General features: G+C 35.6%; 1 protein-coding gene across 5 annotated transcripts in view; it reads right to left on the reverse strand.

The window, feature by feature from the left end:
• Positions 1–20,488, reverse strand: part of SBF2 (SET binding factor 2) — a 256,935-nt gene that overhangs the window by 56,042 nt on the left and 180,405 nt on the right. For all 5 annotated transcript variants that reach the window (XM_029961044.1, XM_029961046.1, XM_029961045.1 and 2 more), the window contains exons 17-18: positions 17,350–17,418; positions 681–851 (exon numbers count right to left, since the gene is read on the reverse strand). In XM_029961044.1, coding sequence (XP_029816904.1) covers positions 681–851; positions 17,350–17,418 — 240 coding nt within the window. The remainder of the gene's footprint in view (positions 1–680; positions 852–17,349; positions 17,419–20,488) is intronic.

The following is a 20,488-nucleotide window of genomic DNA, read 5'->3' on the forward strand; positions in this document are numbered from 1 at the left end:
TAGATACCTTGCAAATGCTTTTTCCATACTAAGTTGAGCTAATTTTCCATATAAACATATGTGAGGGTTTAAAGGAGATGCTTCCCTGTAAGTGCTACTGTTCTTCACATCTTTCTTTACATAGTGACAGATTGGAGGAGGTTCCCTGTACACAAACCCATGGTCCTTTTCTCTTTACCCCTGAAATGTCTTTGCAGTTCTTCATTCTGACTACATTTCTGGGAAAAGCTCTGTCTGTTTTCCTTCCTCTCTTTACAACACTGTATACTTCGGGTAGCATAGACTTTTCAGTCACATAGTTGATACTGATATTTTCATAAAAGAAGAGAGATTACAAGTGGCTCTTTTCTATGTATATGTGCTCCTTAAAAAAACCCCATAATCTAATCTTAGCATGCTGCAAGGCATCCCATTATACTGCTCTCAGAAAAAATATACACATTAGAGCGTGGAAAATTCTACGAAAGGTCCTTGTTTGAAAAATCGTAAATTCAGCATCAGATTATAATGCTTTGCAAATAAATGTACAATTTTATTATTTCTTGTGTTATTGTATGCTGTGTAATACAGGGAAAATGAAAGAAAAATACACAGAATAACTTCGCTCTCTGTAACTCAGGAGACAATTAAAATGTGAATAAAAATACTACCTTAACATTTACTTTAATGTATTTTCCTACCTTTTGTTTTAACTGTACTGCATGGTTGTCATCTTTGGCTGTAAGGTAAAGGGCACGAACTTGATTTTGCACGTTGCTGTAAAAGGTTGTTTCCCAAAACTGCTGGTTAGTCCAGATAGGATGATCTTGTACACAGGTGTAAGCAAACTGACTAACGCCAGGTGCTAATTTCTGAAAGTAAAAAATGTGCAAAGTTAACAAATGAGTCCTATTTTTTAATTTCTTTCAAAGGCTGTGACTTGAGTACTGAAATATAAATACATACATTTTTTTATATATACATATATATATATACACATATACATAAAATTAGTTGTACAGACTGAAATATGCCACCGAGTTCTTCCAAAAAACCTCATTTGTTTCAACAGCAGAAGATTAGATAAATTGTTATCTTCAGTGTTATTTACTGTACTCTATGACCCAAATCCAGCTTCTGAAAGTGTGCTAAATTGGGTATGTTCTTTGAAGTCACAAGGGTCTGGATCACTGTAAGGTCTCAAACAAACCCAGGATTGTTACAGCATTAGTCATTATGAATGAACCATTTTTTTCAAGTAGATCTATTTATTTAGGTTGCACTAGTCTCCCAGTGAGTTGTTTAATGTTCTTGATATTAACATACAATGAAAGGAAATTTATTTCAATGATCTGAATCATGAAGAATGAAATCCTTTATCATATATTCTTACTTTTTGAAAAGAAGGTGGCCACAAAAAAAAATTTGTGTTGTATACTGCATGTAGCAAAGAAGGAGGTAATCTAAATATCTGCTTTGATTATTTCTGCAGCAGAACTGAAGAATAAAGTACATTACTGGGTGCTCCATATAACGAATTTCACTCACAATACTATCCATACCTGAAATACACACTGTATCTAGAACTTAAATTTCATTTTGGTGATTATGTTGTAAACCACTTTCCTGGAGAGCACGACTACTACTCAATTTAATATTTGTAATGGTACAACTGTTCACAACAGCCAGTACACATAAAACTCTCTTAGCAGGCACTTGGGCATCCAAATGGAAGGCTAGGAAATTACAACTGAAAATTTTAGAGTCTGGTTTACAGATTTCTGGTTTTGCAATTCTTCAAACCGTGTTTTCCACACTATGCTCTTCCAAGTACATCACGAACTAAAAGTCCTGATCATGTGCCATGTATTCATTCCTTATCAAAGGACCTTATTCCAAGGTCCTTTTAAATTATATGTTGAGAAAATGCTATGTGACATGCTAATAACATTTACCCAATCAAAATACCTCCTTGAGATTGACCATCAAAAAGTGAGTAAAAAATTGTTTATTTAATCATGCAGAATATCATCAAAAATTTTTGGTAAACTGTTACAAAATCTAAACACGTAGAAGATTCAAATTATACTAAATGTGATTTTGTTTATTCAACACAGATTGAAAGAGAAGATAGATGGTTTGTTTAACAGATGTCCAAGTTTCAGTTGTGGTGATGTTTTATGGCAGCTCACAGGAAACAATAACTGATCACACATTAACAGCTCCCACACCTAATCCAGCTGTTAAATCACAGAACAGGTCTGCACAAACATCACAGATCTTTGTAGTGACTGCTGAACATCCCTTAAAAAAACCTAAGGCATACAAAATATACACTAACTCTTTCATATTTTTATATATAAAAATATATAAATATTATACAATTATCTTACTATATATAAGATAAATCATTTTATATATATACAAAATACACTATGTCAAGCCTATTAATTAGCAGGACAACTAACTGTACATGAAAATGAGTCTTCTAATACTAAAAAAAATGAAAAAATGTTACAAAATATAAAGGAGGACTACCTCTTTCCTCCTCTAAAGCCACCTCCTTTACAGCAATCTTACTTCTGTAAGAGCAGGACACATTGTGCATCTTTCACTGTTGGAAGATGTGTATAATGGTAGTTCAAAATGGTCTCATTTGTTCAGCTATGCTAATTACCACAGGCCCCACAGAAGGGATTTGGCCCAATCATTCACCTAATTAAAAATCCAGATGTACAAAAAACCTGTGTTACAGAGGAATGGAGATGATGGGTAAATCGTGGAATATAAATATGGACAACATATCTTGAAAGCCATATCATGACTTTGATTTATTCTTTGTTTTTTTTCACCAGCAGTAATTCCCAGACACAACAGATCTGCAAAAAGGGAATACGATGTGTCAGGAAAAGGGGAAAGGAAAAAAAGGGGAAAAGGGAAGAAAAGGGGGAAATGAAAAAGGAGAAGGGAGAAAGAAAGGGGAAAGGAAAAGGAGAACACCTGTTCAAGTCCAGCTAGTTGGTAGTTAGCTCATGCCAATCTGTGTAGTAAATGCCACACAAAGGAGTGAATTGACTCTCAACCTCTCCTGTTGCCTTTGATGTCTTGGCAAATCAGGCAATTGTGTAAACTAGGTGAAGAGGGGGTGATCTTTGACACAAACCCAAAAGAAAGTTCAAGCTCATAACTCTGGGTCCACAGCAACAGTGTTGCAGATATAAAAATGAAATAAATGATTTTCACACAGGGAAAAACATGACAGGAAAGCTGAGGGGCTTTTAGATGCTCTTCCTGTGCTCATAATTTAAAACCATGAACAGCCATTTCAATAGATAATTTTTAAACAATGGAGATTTATGTTCAAATGTAACAACATAAATCAACGCTGACAATAAGTCCTAGACAAACTAAACCCACTTTGTTTAAGGAAGGATGAAAAAACCACATCAAAAAGCTCAGCGATCATAAATGTTATCCTTCTCATCACCTGCATGTGTTGAAACAAATGGCAAAACCTGATATTGGCCAGAGCACAGAATCAAAATCAGGACTTTTAGTTCCTGGCTCTGCCAGTTATTTTGGGGAAAATCACTTTGGATTCTCAGTTTGTTTCAGTCAGTTTGTCTGCAAAAGAGGAATATGAATACCAGCCTCAAGAAGCACACTGTTGTTCCATGGACTAAAAATACTCTTGGTACAAATATAAGCATTCCATAAAGCTTGCAATGTCTATATTCTCTACTCTGGGAGTGCTTAGTCAGCCCACTTGACTAGAATAGAAGCTAATCTAACACATCAAAAGGACTCCAATGTTTACTGTTGTATTCAAAACAATTTGCTCAGAATTTCTCCAATTGAATTAAAACAGTAATTCGGTGTTTTCCATCAAGCAATACTACACATATAAAACATATATTCACCCAGTTTTCCATAGGACAGCTAAACTACACTGGTATTTATGCTCTTCCTCTCTGTCCTGATAATTCAGTTCTGCCAGACAGAATGAACGTAGGAGGCAGCAAAAGAATTTCCTACTTGTAAGGGAGGATTTAGGGACTGACAGCTTAAAAAAGACCCCAGAAGAAAATTATAAAAATAGTTCTGAACTGCTGAAGTCCTTGTTCTGACAGTTTAAAAGAGCATTGAGGTGTAAACTGTAATAAACAAAAGGAAATTGGTTAACTTCTGCAAAGGACACTGAATACTTCCAATGGACTAACAGAACTTAAAAAACTCCAAACAGCTCCCTCACAAATTATGTATGAAACAGGTGTTACCCATATGAAAAGAATGAATTACATTCTACAGTTTGTGAAACACAATGTAGATTTGGGACTTGCTACATGTGGCTATAATATAGGCAACTTCTTGAATTCAGGAATTATCTTTTCATTATTTCCACCTTACTGAGGGGTACTGGATAACACCCGCCTAGAATTTTTTCCCTGCTTCCCTACATTGGATCCTTCTGATTCTGACAATGATACTCCTGGCACAGTAAAAAATGTGCACCAACTGTAAGACTCCCAAACTTACTGTGAGGTGCAGGCCCTCAAAGAGCTTCTCTATGACATTATATTATCTAGATTGCTTGTTTCTGACAAAGTATGTGTTGTGCTGATCACTTATCAGTTACCATCCTTTACACCACAGAAGCTTAAAGGAGAAAGCAAGTTTTTCTAGTAAAACAAAGGATGCAGTTATTGACTGTGAAGTTGGAAAAAGATTTTCAAAACAAAAAGAATAAAAACCAGAATATAAATATACCTGAGACTGCTCTTTTATCACACAATTTTGCTGCATGCCTCTCAGCTATGGAAATGAAGAGGTAAACTCAACAGGACTCTTTTCTAGAGAAATCCCATTTATTTCAGAAATAAAGTAGATTTCTGTCTCCATCTTACAGCCCAAGTTATTGGTTTGTGTGTATTTGGTGAGAAAAGGAAGGAAAAGAAGTGAGGAGGAGGTTGCTGCTGAATGCAAAAAATAGCTTCCTCCTCAGCTCCTTGAGGAATCACCGGCTGTGGGTTATCCCTTTGACCTCTGTGAGAAAACTATTGCAACACCTTTGCATACCAAAGGAGATCACAGCACTTCCCCTCCTGTATTGGTTAAGGCTATCCCTGGAAGCCTGCAAGTGTAAGCTTATGGGTCATCCAGGACATAGTGCATTGCTAATTTAAAGGGTCACTCCCTATTCCAGGAGCTGTTTTATACAGACATTCAGTCAAATACCACCTATTGCATATCATGAATTGGCACCACTTCCAAGACAGTGTAAATGAAGTTTTGCACATGAACATGTTCTATGAACCAGTCCTGCATTCAGATCTATGTTGTGCCCACACAGACATCTGGTAAGTCCAAAAAGGCTTCAAAGTTGTCCCACAGGATCAGCCTACATCTATTGACCTTATCTATATTACTTGCAGACAACACTGCATCACACTGTACATATACCACAGAATCACAGAATGCTTTGGGTTGGAAGAGACCCTAAAGATCATCTAGTTCCAACCCTCTTGCCATGGACAGGGACACCTTCCACTAGACCAGGTTGCTCAGAGCCCCATCCAGCCTGGCCTTGAACACTTCAGGGATGGGGCATCCACAACTTCTCTGGGCAACCTCCTCCAGAGTCTCATCACCCCTACAACAAACAATTAATTCTTAATATCTATTCCAAAATCTATCCTCTTTCATTTTAAAGCCATTACATGCACATACTCAAACAAGTGTAAGTGTATATGTTTCCAAGTCTGACTGTGTGCTGCATAGATAACATCTGCCAAAAAATGCAACTCAACAAATGGTTTTCCCATTTGGTGTAAAGTATAAAATTATACCTGCATGTATTGTACACACAAACGTGGAGAAAGGTCATAAAAGCATAAAGTAAGAATTGTGAAGCTTCCGTTAATTTTTTTTAAAGTTTTGATTTTTACTGTTTAAGAAAAAAAAAGGTGAAATACTAAATCAAACTTAGTTTCCAACCCAAAAATCCCAGCCAAAAAAAAAAAGAAAACAATTCACCACCTCTTCTACCTTCAGAAAGCCACCAAACCAGACAGGACCCAAGATCGATTTCTATTTTAAAATAAAGTTAGCTGCAAAACAGTTCATTACACTGTTTATCTATTATTATTTCACCACGAAAAATAAAAGGGAGGTCAATTCACTAATAATTCAGTGCTACCAAATCACAGACAGGTACATTAAACCAGCAGAGGGCAATAGAATTCTAGAATTTTGCAAAAATGGGATGTAATTCTGGATGGAGCTTTATTTACTGTATACATTTTCTGGCAAAAGTCACTTAAACATCTAATTACTCATGGTCTCTAACCCTAGATTCCTGAAGTTCATGTAATTACTTAAAGCCATGCAGAATATCTCACATTTCTATATAGATATATCAAGATAGACAGATGTATGCTAACAAAAAGTTCCACGTTACATTAAATAATGTGCATAAAAACAAAACTCTTTCTCCAAAAAGATACCAAAGATATTTTAAAAGTTCTGTTACACACAGAAGGAAAGGAAATTAAAATCATCTAGAATGAAGTATGTTCAGATCCCACAAAAAAAAGAGAGAGAAGACATCTTCATACCAGAACTTTACAATTCTAAATATGGTTAGGTTCCAAGAAGTGGATAAGAAATAGGTTGATTGTTTTCCCCAGTATACAGTACAATAAAGTTTTGGTGTTTTCTTAATGTAATTTCATTATAGACTTTTCCATTACACTATTCACCACTGTTTAAATCCATACTTAAGTTACAGATTTCACAAATTCTCAGTTGCAGTGTTGAATCCATCTGAGGAGTATTTTAAATAGTGACACAGCTATTTTGAAAATCTTCTAAAATGTCATTGTATTCCTTTGGCATCAGGTGGCTCAGCAGTGAGCATGTGCACTTGTGACTGCTTTGGAATGATGGCATTGGAGCAACAAAGCTGTTACCCAGGCCTGTGCTCAGAACCAAATAAACCCTGTAAATCTCACAAGTTTATGGTTTTTTATTTATATTCAGACAGTGGTTCTTAGAATTATTGATGACCTGATATGTAAGCCCAGCTAAATAGAGCATCTAAGTAATTCCCCGAAGTGTTTCTTTAATTACTATTTTCTTTTTCCTGTGGCAGCTTTCTCTGTCTTCAGTGGTAGAATTCTCTCTCAAGTTCTCTTGATATACAGGATTCCCCTACCTGAAGAAACTACTAAAACAATATTCCTCAAGTACCCCTCAAGAACAGGGTGAGCAAATTAGAAATATGTAAGAGTACAATACAAAATATAAATTGCAAATTAATAAAATTAGAACAGTTGTAGATCTCACCTTGGCAAGTCATATTATATATACTACATGGTTCAGAAAGTGAGAGAGAGAGGATGGGCAAAATGAAGAATATTATGGAGAATTCTGAAAGTAAGGAGAAGAAAACTGAACTTACTGCACTTTGAGCTAAGTCATTTGGGAGATTTGAAGATCTAGTCTGACCAACAGGCAAAGAAAATGATTGTGGGGGTGCTGAATGCAAGTGCCTTACAGAGCAGGGTACTGTAAGGAACAATTCTGCCAAATGATAAGATCCAGTTATGGCATGTGCAGTGCATGAGGAAGAGGAGAGCTGCACATCTACCCAATAAATTCTTATTGTCAGAGTGCTATGAACTAATGACAAAGAGCTGATATGGTATTCAGAAAGACAGTAACAAATCAGAGGAAGCAAAGAAGAAGATCCTAGCAAGAATTTCAGCTGGAGGTACTATCATAAAGGATGTAGAAGCAGCAAATGCATAAAAGGACAAAAACAAGAGTAGGAGATACAAACTGCAATTATGGGCTTGAATCACTGGGATGATAATGTGTAAGGAAAAAGTGTTAGACAGGAAAGCATTTGTGACAGCTCAATTCTCTGGTCACATCCAGTTCAAACTGTTGACGAGGTATCTAGGACGGCAACACAGAAATTCACAAAAAGCAGGCAATATACACAAATATATCAGCAACTTCTCTCCCTTGCCATCTGTAAGCATTTGCTCTCTCTTGGAAATGTAAAATAATGCTGCTCAGATCACGACTCATAATAATGCTACAGATCATGACAGATAATAATGCTACAATGAAACTGAATTCAATGAAAGAAATCGTATTTTCATTCAGAAAATTAAGTTCCATTCTACTGGGACAGGAGAAGTTGAACTTACACATATGGAAAATGCATGGGACTCTGTTACTTCATTTACATTCCTACAGTTTAAGGTCAGAAGTTTTACCAAAAATTTTAATTAAACCACCAGAAATTCTTTCACGGTGAAAATTCTAAGTGAATCAGAATTTCTGTAACACTGTAATCCCTCCTAGAAGTAACAACGTAAAGAGATGGGTTATAAGTAAATTAAAATTGTTACAGTTAAACCAGAGTTCCGTATCATGGCTAGAAAATGAGCTCAAGTGAAATCAGGGATAGTCACAAATGATGTGATCCAATAACAGCAGAAATACAACAGAAAGGTTTCTGTTTATTCTAGGAGATAGTGGATCAGTTCCTCAGTTACAGAACTAAGCATTTACTATAAAATTTATCATTACATCTTATTTTAATTGTTTGGGGTTTTTTTCCTGCCCAAGCACTTCCTCCCACAAACCACGAAGGAAAGGAATTACAGATTGCAAAGTTCTCTTCCATGTTTCCCATGATGTTATCATTCTGGGAAAGCCAGCGTCTTCAACAGAGCAAAGCTACTACAGTAATTGATTTCCAAAATTCCTTGTAGAAAAACATGTAAAAAAAATCCTCTAGTTAGTCTCTCCTACTAATATGCCACATATTGTCATATTATACTTCCCTGTTTAATTTCTTCCAAGTTTGATTTCCCTGCCACCCCCCCCTAAAAATAGCTAGGTAAGTGGGATATTCTCTACCTGCACAGACATAAGATCTATTCTACTGAATATATTATGTATGCATTCAAAAGCAAAGTGTACAAATTAAAAGATGACATTTCAGCATCTATGTTTGCAAGTGATACTGTAAAACCACTCAGTCATAGCTAATAAGAATCCTCAGATTCCTATTTTAACTTAAAAAGTATGTTTGCTTTTACAAAAATAATTTACTGAACTATAATATTTATAATAAAATAACTTTTAATGGATGTAATAAAACCCCTTGACTGGAAGAGTGTTTGGAAATATTGACAGAACTTTGACCATCGCCTTACAAATTCTCTTCCATGATCCCACTCGTATTCATAAGCACCTGCAAAGTAACCACATTATCCTCTCTCAAAATTCAATAAATACTGCTTTTAGATCATGTCTACAAAAACTTCAGCCATAATTAATTTACTGGTGGACAGAATCACCAACAATAATGATGACTATTATGAAAAATGATAACTATTATGAATCATGAACAACAATGATGACTCCACAGCTTCCTTCCAATGATTCAAACTGTCTGGCTTCAAGTATTATTACTAATTTCAAATACATATTGTAAGCTCTTGAGGATAAGTATCATCATCTTTCTGTTCTTTTGTACAAAAGCAAGCCCAGCAGTTCTGGTCCACAATTAGGGCTCCTGGATTTTCCAGGAATGCAAATAATGCCAATATACACAAGTTGATAATATTGTAAAATGCCCTTAATCAAACTTTTGCCTGTCAACTTGAATATGTGCAAAATGAGCAAGATGTTTGAATGAAGAATTGTTAAACAAGATGATATATGGAAAAGCATTTTATACATTAAATTAAGATTTAATAATTGATCTTATATTTTAAACATACTACATGGTGTTTTTAATTGCAGTAGTGCCAGAAGTCTAGGAACTGACCACAAGCTAAATAACAAACACATATTTTTTTCCTTAGAAAACATGAATAACCTGAAAGGATTAACACCCAACCCTACCCCTGCTAAACAGGGCAGGCATATCATGCCCTTTTATACTTTCCACCCACATTAACACTCACTTTCTCCTAACAAACCAGGCTGGTATCTGCAGTTGAAACATTACAGACTATGCTGACAAAGAAGCATTAGGGCTCTGATAGTGAAAGAACAGCAAAATCCAATGATGAAGGCTGATATATATTCTTTTGATACTTATTACTTCATTTGAAGTCCTGCAGAAAAAGCTTTCTTCTCTCTTGTGTGATGCCCTTCAATTAACTGTTGTCTGTTTTAGAAGAGTTATGTAAAGGATAGAAATCACAAAGTGTGTCTACATACATTTTCTTCTGTGGTTCAGCTTCTTTCCTATTATCTACTGTATGATACAGACATGCTCTTGCTGTTTTCTAAGTAGGCAACTTAATATATTTCTATATTGAAGGGATTAGCATTCTGAGAATGGATAAATACAAATAAATTTAGTACTAAAAATAATGGTGCTTAATACTATTTCAGTCACAAAAACAATTCCATAGACTAAGATAGTATCAGAACTGGCAGGATAGAGATACAAGAAGAAAATTAATGGAAGCAGACAAAACTTCTTGCCAGGACAATAAAGGAAGTCTTTCATGATGGGAGTTTCCTAAATTAAAGCCAACAATTCAAGAGTGGAGAATTTTAAAGCAGAAGTGACTTCACTGCAAGCACACCACAGTAGAACAGGAACTTTTAGAAAGAAATATAGTAACTAGGTGTAAGAATGAAAATATTTCAGTATAGAAAGCTAACATATTACAGAAAGTCCCTCTTGCTTTCTAGAAGGCTGATCATGCTGATGGTTATGAGAATTACTTGGGTAAGTCATAGAAGATGATAGAAATTGCAGATAGATGATTGCAGAAATAGAAGTTAAGAATCAAAACTCATGGTAAAGGTAGAAAACTACACTAATTTTGCTTTTCAAAATCAACTGTATAATCCAATAACTTTATGCATTTCCCTGGTATTAACAGAGATTCTAAAACAATTATTAATATAATATTGTTATAAAGTAACAGAGGTAACATTAGTACCAAAATTTTCACTGTTTTCCACAGTACAGCTGGACCAATATTCCACTGATTCCAGCTGGTATTAATTGCAAAATCTGCCTGACAAAGACATAAAAATGGAATCCTCTCTTCACCCATCATCACAGATTTCCACATCAAGTTACACTGAGTAACTTCCCTGTGGCTTTGTAGTTGATGCTCCACAACAGAGAGCACATTTCAGCTAATGATGCTTCTGTTACATAATTAACCTTGAATTTCTCTCTTGGAAAAGTGGTTGATGACATTAGTTAAAATATTATAAACTATTCTGAATTTCTCTAGTCCTGCCTTCAACCCTCAGAGAAAGGTCTGTAACTGGGAATTCTTCCCACACCTAAAAGGCTCTGGAGTTAAATCATAATTTTGTACTTCCCTGGAAGATTATAAAAAAACTTACACAAAACTCAATTCCCATAAACCTAGACTAAAATCCTTTTCACCTTAAAAATGCTACCAGGATAATTTGTAAGATGACATTAATAAATGTTCTGTATTATAATCAAAAGTTTCAAGTAAAATGATTTACCAAATTTTGGTAACCTTTTAAAAAACACTGAATAAAGGAAGCCTCCTATTTTATGAAATTTTATTTCCTTCTCAATAAAGAAAGGCATAGGCATATGGAGTGATGAACACAGATGAACAGCCAAAAGATAGCATATCCTAAGGATTTCTGTTAGCCTCAGTCTGCAAAATATTTCTCTCATGTTTCATTTCAAGTTCTAGGATAAAATTAGCATCAGTATCCAACTGAAGTTTTATTGGAAATTTTATGGCTTAGAAGCATCAAAATGAAATAAAATAAAAAAAAAAACAACCTCCCCCCAATCTTTCCCTCCATCCTTCATAAGAGTTATGTAATTTAATAACATAAAAATTATGAAGCAGTTTCCAGTGCATCTCACTGCATTATGCTAAATGACAAATGTCAGTTTTAATGTAATACACCTAAACTGAGAAACAGTTTACTTCACTTGGGTTATTCTTGATGAAACCAGATCAGCACTATCCAAATGTACAACAAGCCATTCAAAACGACAACTGGTTCAGAAATTTAAATTAAATATCTGTGATTCATTAGTATCGTACTGCTCTGGCTACTGCAATTCAAAGAAATGTTTGTATATATAATATGGAAGCCCATTCATCATATTTCATTCACTACAGAGCAAACTTGACTGTCAGAATAGTATATTTTTATTATGCCACTTCCTTTAGTTAAACGCTTCTGAATGTCAAATAACAAAAATTTGCAACTTTGTTACTATGTACTACGTAATGTGATAGAGTATACTTAGAAAGGTATGGAAACACAGATGATTATATACAGCTCTACCATAAAATTTTATTTATAAAATTTTCAAAAACACCCCTGAAACTCAAGAAATGGTACTACAATCTGCACATTCAGGTTCTACAGTGGTTGAGGGATTGAAGAAAAATGTTTGATCATACTGTCAAACATCACCTTAGCTGCAAAGGGAGGGAAGAGGAAGAAGTGGCCTCTGGCTGTGACTTGCCATGGGACAGCAGTGAGGACAAGGTTTTTGCTCCCTCTGCCTGTTGTCCAGTAGCTGGAACTGGTGCCTGCCACTGATCATCCCTCTGGCTGCACACTGAACCTTCCAGAAATGCAGCATGCTGTACACCACATCTTGCCACCTTGGCAGAGACTCTTAACTGAAGCAGGGAGTCCAAACCCTGGGAATTTGACAATGCCAATTATATAATCGTCAAACTGTCTTCCTTGATGAGGTAATAAAATGAAAACACGATTAAAATATGTCCTTTTCATGTCGTCCTTTCCTCCAACATGTAGAAAAAGACCTTTTTTCCGCAGCACTAAGGAATACTACATTTGTATTTTATACACAGAAGAAATGACCGCATACCAAATAGGCATGGGTCATCCGTACCGAGAAAACATGGAAAAATTCTTTTATCTTCATGTATAAATACTTTTTATTTATATTGTTTCAATTTTAAACAAAATTCCAACAGTATTACTAACGGTAAACTAAAACCTTTTTCTAACCCAGAAGCAAAAATTTGTTTGTTTTTGTGACATTAACAGTACACACCAAAGTCCACTGTCACTGATGAGTCACATTTTGCTAACAGCTTGTGTCCAATATTCAAAATTTTTAAAAAGCATTGTGACTATTTTTTCAAGAAAAATTCAATTATTACTCCAGGCCACAAATATGCAACCAGTGCTGACTTCCTGTCTATGAACTTAATCCCATCAGCTATGAGTTAAGAGTGTGATCAAATCCTGCCTGATCAAGTTTCACAATAGATCACTCACCAGACTTCAGGGAGAATTCTGAAATTTCACCAGCCATCCCAAGAGCTCATAGCGTGCTGTACACAGCGTGATGTTTCTTGTAATTTTAATGGGATCTGTAGAAATACCCTAGCCTAGTTTTTACATAAGCAAAGACTTTAAGACAAGACCAGTTACATCATGCAAGTTCGTTCTTTTCTACAAATTTTTTGCTGTTTTCCCAAGAATATTTTAAAATACCTCAACGATAGTGCATTGACTACTTTGTGAGACAACTGTTCCAGAATCTCACTAATATCACCTCTAGGAGTATGGTTCTCTTACTACTCAGTTTCTTGGTTTATCTGCTGAACTCAAACAAAACCACATCTTTCTCATTATTTATATGCCTCAAACACTTGGTGGCTGCAATACATATGGTCACATATAGTAAAGTTATATAGGAAGAAGAGTTAATTGTTTCTTTGTGCTCTGCTTTGTCTTAGATAAATAAAATGAAACTCAACATTTCATATAAACAATAGTCCTTTCGTAAAGGGACTGCCATGTTGTGTAACTTTTTTATTACTTCACTTGGAGCAACAGGAATTATATTAACAATAAAATGCTGTAACACAAAATCCCATATAATTTCCCATCAAAATTCTACAGCAAACATAGATGGTAAAATACCTATTTCACAGAATCACAGAATCAACTAGGTTGCAAAAGATCTCTGAGATCATTGAGTCCACCCTTTGACCCAACACCACCTTGTCAACTAGGCCCACATCCAGTCTCTTCTTAAATACCTCCAGGGATGGTGACTCCACCACCTACCTGGGCAGCCCATTCCAATGCCAAATCTCTCTGTAAAGACCTTCTTCCTAATGTCCAACCTAAACCTCCTCTTGCGCAGCTCAAGACCATGTCCTCTTGTCCTGCTGCTGGTTGCCTGGGAGAAGAGACCAATCCCCACCTGGCTACAACCTCCTTTCAGGTACTTGCAGAGAGTGATGAGGTCTCCCCTGAGCCTCCTCCTCTCCAGGCTGAACAACCCCAGCAACCTCAGCCTCTCCTCATAGGACTTGTGCTCACCAGCCTTGTTGGCCTTCTTTGGACACGCTCCAGCACTTCAATACCCCTCCTAAACTGTGTGTCCCAGAACTGGACACAGGACTCAAGGTGTGGCCTCACCAGTGCTGAGTACCAGGGGAAGAACCACTTCTCTAGTCCTGCTGGCCACACTGTTCCTGATTCAGGATGCCATTGGCCTTCTTGGCCACCTGGGCACACTGCTGGTTTATGTTCAGCCTGAAGTCAATCAGTACCCCCAGGTCCTTTTCTACTTGGCTGCTCTCCACTCACTCTGTGCCCAGCCTGTAGCACTGCATGGGGGTTGCTGTGGTCAAGGACCCAGCACTTGGCCTTGTTAAACATTATACCACTGGATTCAGCCCATCTATCCAGCCTGTCCAGGTTCCTCTGCAGAGCCCTCCTACCCTCCAGCAGATCGACACTCCCCCCCAACTTGGTGTCATCTGCAAATCTGCTAATGGTAGATTCAATCCCCTCGTTCAGATCATCAGTAAAGAAGTTAAACAGAACTGGGCCCAACACTGATCCCTGGAGGACACCACTAGTGACTGGCCACCAGCTGGATGCTTCTAGAGAAGCTGAAAAATGCTCTAAAAAGTGTAATTTTTAACTCAAATTCCAAACTGAACCTTAAAATGTTAATTTTAACTAATCACTGTGAAGTTTTTCTAATGATCTTATGTTCTGAACAACATGTCAGTTTGTGTTTAGTATGAATAGTTTTATACCAAAATAAGTACTTTTGCCAAAGAATTGTATCTAATGGGACATACCAAAGGGGACCATCACTGAACCTGAGGATTAGATCTGGGAAAAACAAAATTCTTTTTCTATTATGCATTAACAGCTGGCTTTTGCAAGTTAATAGTCAGGTTACATTAATTTTTAATTCAGGTCAGGAAACATTAAAAGACCTCATCATGCTTCTTCCATTCAGGGACTCACAGATTCCTCAGTGTAATGCTTCAGAGTTAAATAGTAAGTATGGGGTTAGGATATTAAACAAAGATTTCAGAGAACTTCTTGTGAGAGAAATGGTGTGAGATATTGGTACCTCTACCAAAAAATACAAGTGTATTGTTGGAGAGTTTTTGATGGGCAAAAAATCCAGCTTTTTGCTCTTCTTGATGGTGAAATCAAAACTTATTTAAGCTTATTTCAACACTCATGATATGTCATTAAAAAAAAAGAAAGCTTTTTTTTACTGTCTTCTTTTTTTTCCCCTCCTTGTTCAAACTTTACCAAACGTGGAATCTAACCAAACTGCTACAACACCCCAAAATACCCTCTGTACCTCTCAAGGTAAAGAGCTATGGGGACTCTCTTAGTTACTTTTATCAGCAGAACTAAAAATCAGAAAATGAAACAAAACTGAAGTTTCTTCATAATGTAGGATTAATGAGGTAGTAAGGATAAAACAGGGAAATGGGAAATCTCTACAGCTCATTAGCTCTTTTCTCCAAATTAAGTATTAGTGGCAGCAACAAAAGGGAAACAACTCACAATTCTGCTCCTCAGGGCCTCAAAAGAGAGGGAGCAGAGAAAGATGAACTCATAATCAAAGATGGGAGAAAGTTTATTTGCTAGGATTGAAAAATTCAACATCTCACCATGCTAACTTACATAAAAGAATGAAAATATTTTGTAGATTCTTTCCCAAAAGCAGTCTTGAGGTATTATGTACACCTCTAAAATAAAATCCATTTAAATAATTTTTTTTTCAATTTAAATTATTAGAAGGGAAAAAAAATCTACCACTTTATGCTCCATATATGTTGCTAAGTACTAGTTTAAATAGGAAATTTCAAAATATTTTCTATACATTTAACTGTCAAAACCACTCTCGTCCTCAGCAGATGTTTCTGTGTTCTTTGACTGGTAAAGTTCCACATTTTTTTATTCTAAAAACTACATGTCAGAATCTATTTTTAATTTAAAACAACCAGAAATTGTTTGATTAGGATATATAATTTAAATTTAAAATTACTGATTTATTTCTCAGGTTACTGTTGCACGAAACCTTAGTTTCTATTCAGCTAAAATAGGAAACTTTCTGCATTTTATTTATGGCTACTCATAAATGCCTCACACACCATCTGAAGGATGGAAGGTTGTATTTTTCAATTTCTATTATTTTATTAATGTCTAGCTAAACTGTCACAGTAACTACTGTAGTAGTATCATAATGTACCAATTACCAAAGATTAAACACACATTTCTCAAGCTGGGTTGTATGACAATATTTACATTAAACAAGGATTATTTAATACTGCAAGCAAGCAAGTCCACATTCTGAATTTATCTCCTCAGAGATGTACATCCTAAAAAGCAGGAGCTGAACTACCCACAAGTGGTGAAAACACTACTATATTGAGACACTGAAATAAATACAGTCATACTACAAGAGGCATGCTTTTGAAATAGTTACTTGAAGACTTTGCATTATCTGCATTCTCATATTTACTATATTATATTTTGCCACCATCAGACACTGTGTATTCTCCCCTCCCCCAACCAAACAACAATACAAGAAATTGAAAACAAATATACAGTTAAAACAAGCCACTCATAATATTCTCTGGAGTTAGCAACTACACGACAGACTGAAAACTTAACATGTACATTTTGGCCAATGTTTAACATGCCAAATTAAAGAAAACAGTACTCCAACAGACAGTTTTGACACAGTAACATCAGAAATTATTATTTTCAATTATTTTAGTGACTAAATATAATTCAATGATAATTCTCTAACTGATCACATAAGCCTGCATTTATTTCTGGGTACACACATCACAATCATCATGGGCCAACATCAGTAAGTGTAATTCTGGAGCAATGTCCATAATAGTCCGGTCAACAACTTCCATGGACATCAGGCAGTTTTAGAACGAATCTTCCTACCTGTGATGTATCTCACATCATTCCTTTCTCTATCTCAGCAATGTATGTAATGAAAAAAAATACACAAAAGAGCAGTGGTTTTCAATACCAACTTACCCTATAGAAAGCAGTCGTGAGGGGCAGCAGCGCTGCAGCAATGTTGTATTCTTCTGAAGATGAACAATCCTGCAAGAAAAACACACAAAGAAAATAAGCAAAACCATTTTCTATGTTAGGCTTTATAATTTCACCTCTGCCTTATGGAGTCCCTCTAACATCCTTCTGAGACATGTGATTTTTAACAACTCGATATCATGTAAGAATAACATATATTTATGTGTGTGTACACATACACAACCCTCACGATTTCCCCCAGACAGGTATTGCTCTCATTTTTCCCATTTAAGAAATTTATTAGCAGATTTCTCACTCCCATGTCTGAAATACAATTTCACCTCCATAGTTTACACATAAAAATGAAAGAATTCCTCATTTAGGAAAGAATAAAAAGATAGCTTGCTTCCATTTGGGTCAACAGAAAATCTGACTAAAATGGAAGTGATGTGATGACCAAAGAATGCACTTTCGAAACGTTTACATGAAGGGACATTTATGTAATATGAAATAATCACCTCCACAGACTCTACAAAAGTTTGGCACAAGGTTAACTTTAAAAGAAGATGAAAACCCATTCTCTTCACAACCTGAATGCCTCATTCAACAGTCAAGTGTGTCATTCGTGTCTCTCTAGGCTGAGAAGGGTATGCCAAAGTAAATCAAGTCATAATTACACTGATGAAAGTAGTGACTTTATTACGGAAGTCTTTTAAAAGAAATCAGAATTGGAATGTAACTTAATATTTAAAAAACAAACTACTTGAATTGTTAAGACTTTTTTTAAAAGAAAAAAAAGGAACAAAAAAAATCCAACAGGAGTTAAAAATTATACTTCTTAAAAAAGTGATTGGGTGCTTTTTATTAGCTCTTTCTGCCAACATCGAAGAACACAATAATGCAGATAGTTCTGCTGGACAAATGTATCATCATTGTGCCCCTCCATGATGAATGGCAAAACAACATTTCCAGTTGCACAACTCATTTCACTATTTTTAACATCCATTCTTACAGTGGGCACCCTCCAACTGAAACCACACTCCTACTAACTATTACATCTGACCAAATGCCAGATCTCTGGTGTTCCTCTGCCAGATTTTTCATTTATATCTTTATCTCGTATCAAGAGTTCTCTAAAAGAGAGCAACTAGCAAAAACCTGGCACCAGACAACTGTGATAGCAGAAATATAAAATCTACATTAAAAGAACAAGCATGTTAAGGATCATTAGGATGTTATTTGTATTCATCTCACTCTTCTTTCTTAAATGGCTGCTGAGTGACTATGGACTGCAGGTTTAAAACAACACACCAAAAAACTCATCACAAGACTATTCTGCTTCTCGTAATTTTAAAAGTCCATTTCATCCTTTGTGATTTTTCAATAACAAATACTTCATCTTGTATTACTTGAACCAAGTTCACTTAAACAGAATACCAATGTCCATCACAGTTAAGCATGGCAGCATTTAGAAAACTACTTATATATATGTTCTGAAAAGGCACACAACAAGTTCACAACTGTGAAGGTTTATTTCTGCACAGTTACTGAAGGTTTTAACATGTCTATCCCCACATGAATACATGCGTACTACCTACACGTGGGCAACAAGGGGTGTGCAAGTGTTCACACTTCATAACACATTCCAGTCTGGTAGGGGAAAACAGCAAAAAAAGTGGACACTGAGAAACTCAATATACGTTCCAATGACGCCTCTTAGTTTGTGATATATATATATAAAATCTCCAAATTAGTTTGTAAGATGTCAGGAACATAAGACTAAGGGACAGAGGCTCAGCTGCTTTTAATTTTCAATTTCTGCATTATTTCCTATTGTTATCCATATTCTTAATCCCCATTTGGAATTTAGCACATGTATTTTTAGTTTAATATAAATATATGACAAATATTGTTAGTGCTTTTCCACTTAATAAGAAAACTTCCCATTTAAAATGAGACTTTACAACCTTTGGGAATCAGCAACAGCTTTCAAAGAAATAAATATCTTATTTCTGTACGTGCTTATTTATAACCAGGTATAAAATGAATCCATCCTCAATTTCAAGTTATCTACTTAATCCCTCAGCTCAAATTATTTGTAAGAGTTTGGGCTTTTACCCAAAATATACATAAAAATATCTTTATAAAAACTGAGCAATGTATCTTCACCTAGAGAGCATTCAGTACTCCAAGAGCTAACATATGTCTCAAAGATATATATCATCACCATATAAACAACACATTAAATTATTTTTCCATTCTTTCTTGCAAGTATGAAATTCTCCACATATTCTATGTCAGCAGTACCCCCTGGACTCGTAGTATGGAAGTATTATCTATCTATATCTTTTTCTTCTCCAGTATATGACAAGGAATGGAAAGTGATCTCAGTTAGGAATAAATGCTGCTTTAAGATTAGTGGAAGTAATTAACTGTTTGTCTGCTTTGTAGCTGCAAGACAGAATGCCATAGTTAAAAGAGATGTTGCACTGAAATCTCACCTCCTTGATTTTACAAGTAAACCAGAGTACTGCAAATGTCATATATGTGTTGTAGGCAATTAATTTAGATGCCTGAAACAAAGCAATCCAGCTGCCTGATATATAATGTCTTTACCAATTGTGAAAAATATCTCTTACAGCTGCTACAGAAGTACACAAATCAAATACCATAAAATAATTAAAGCTGTTCCCCCTAATTTGCACAAAATGAAGCTGAAACACATCTGGGGAAGAGGAATTATTTTCAGCAAATTAATCTCCTAAAAACAACGTCTTGTGACAGTGAAATAGGGACTTCCACCATGCCACGTGCAGAGCACTGCTTTGAATCCACGCCTAATTGAGTGAAATCCTGGCACACTGTTCTGGCCATACTGATCATATATCCAGACAGTTGCTGAACTCTGTAGCAGATTGGAAGTGTTACAGGAATTCATGTACATTTAAAATAGCTTTGCTGTACTGAATTGACAAGTGAATAATAAAAGGAGAATGTTTTTCCTTACATCACTTACTTTAATAGCACATGTGATTTACTTTTACATTTCGGTCAGTTTAGATATGCAGCAAAACTCTGGTGGTTAGATATTGTCATTAGATTGCAGAGCTGACAGATTGGAAGTTACAGATTTTGACTGCTT

This window comes from Manacus vitellinus, unplaced genomic scaffold (assembly GCF_001715985.3).
Source record: "Manacus vitellinus isolate BGI_N305 unplaced genomic scaffold, ASM171598v3 scaffold_30_pilon, whole genome shotgun sequence".
NCBI classification, from domain to species: Eukaryota; Metazoa; Chordata; class Aves; order Passeriformes; family Pipridae; genus Manacus; species Manacus vitellinus.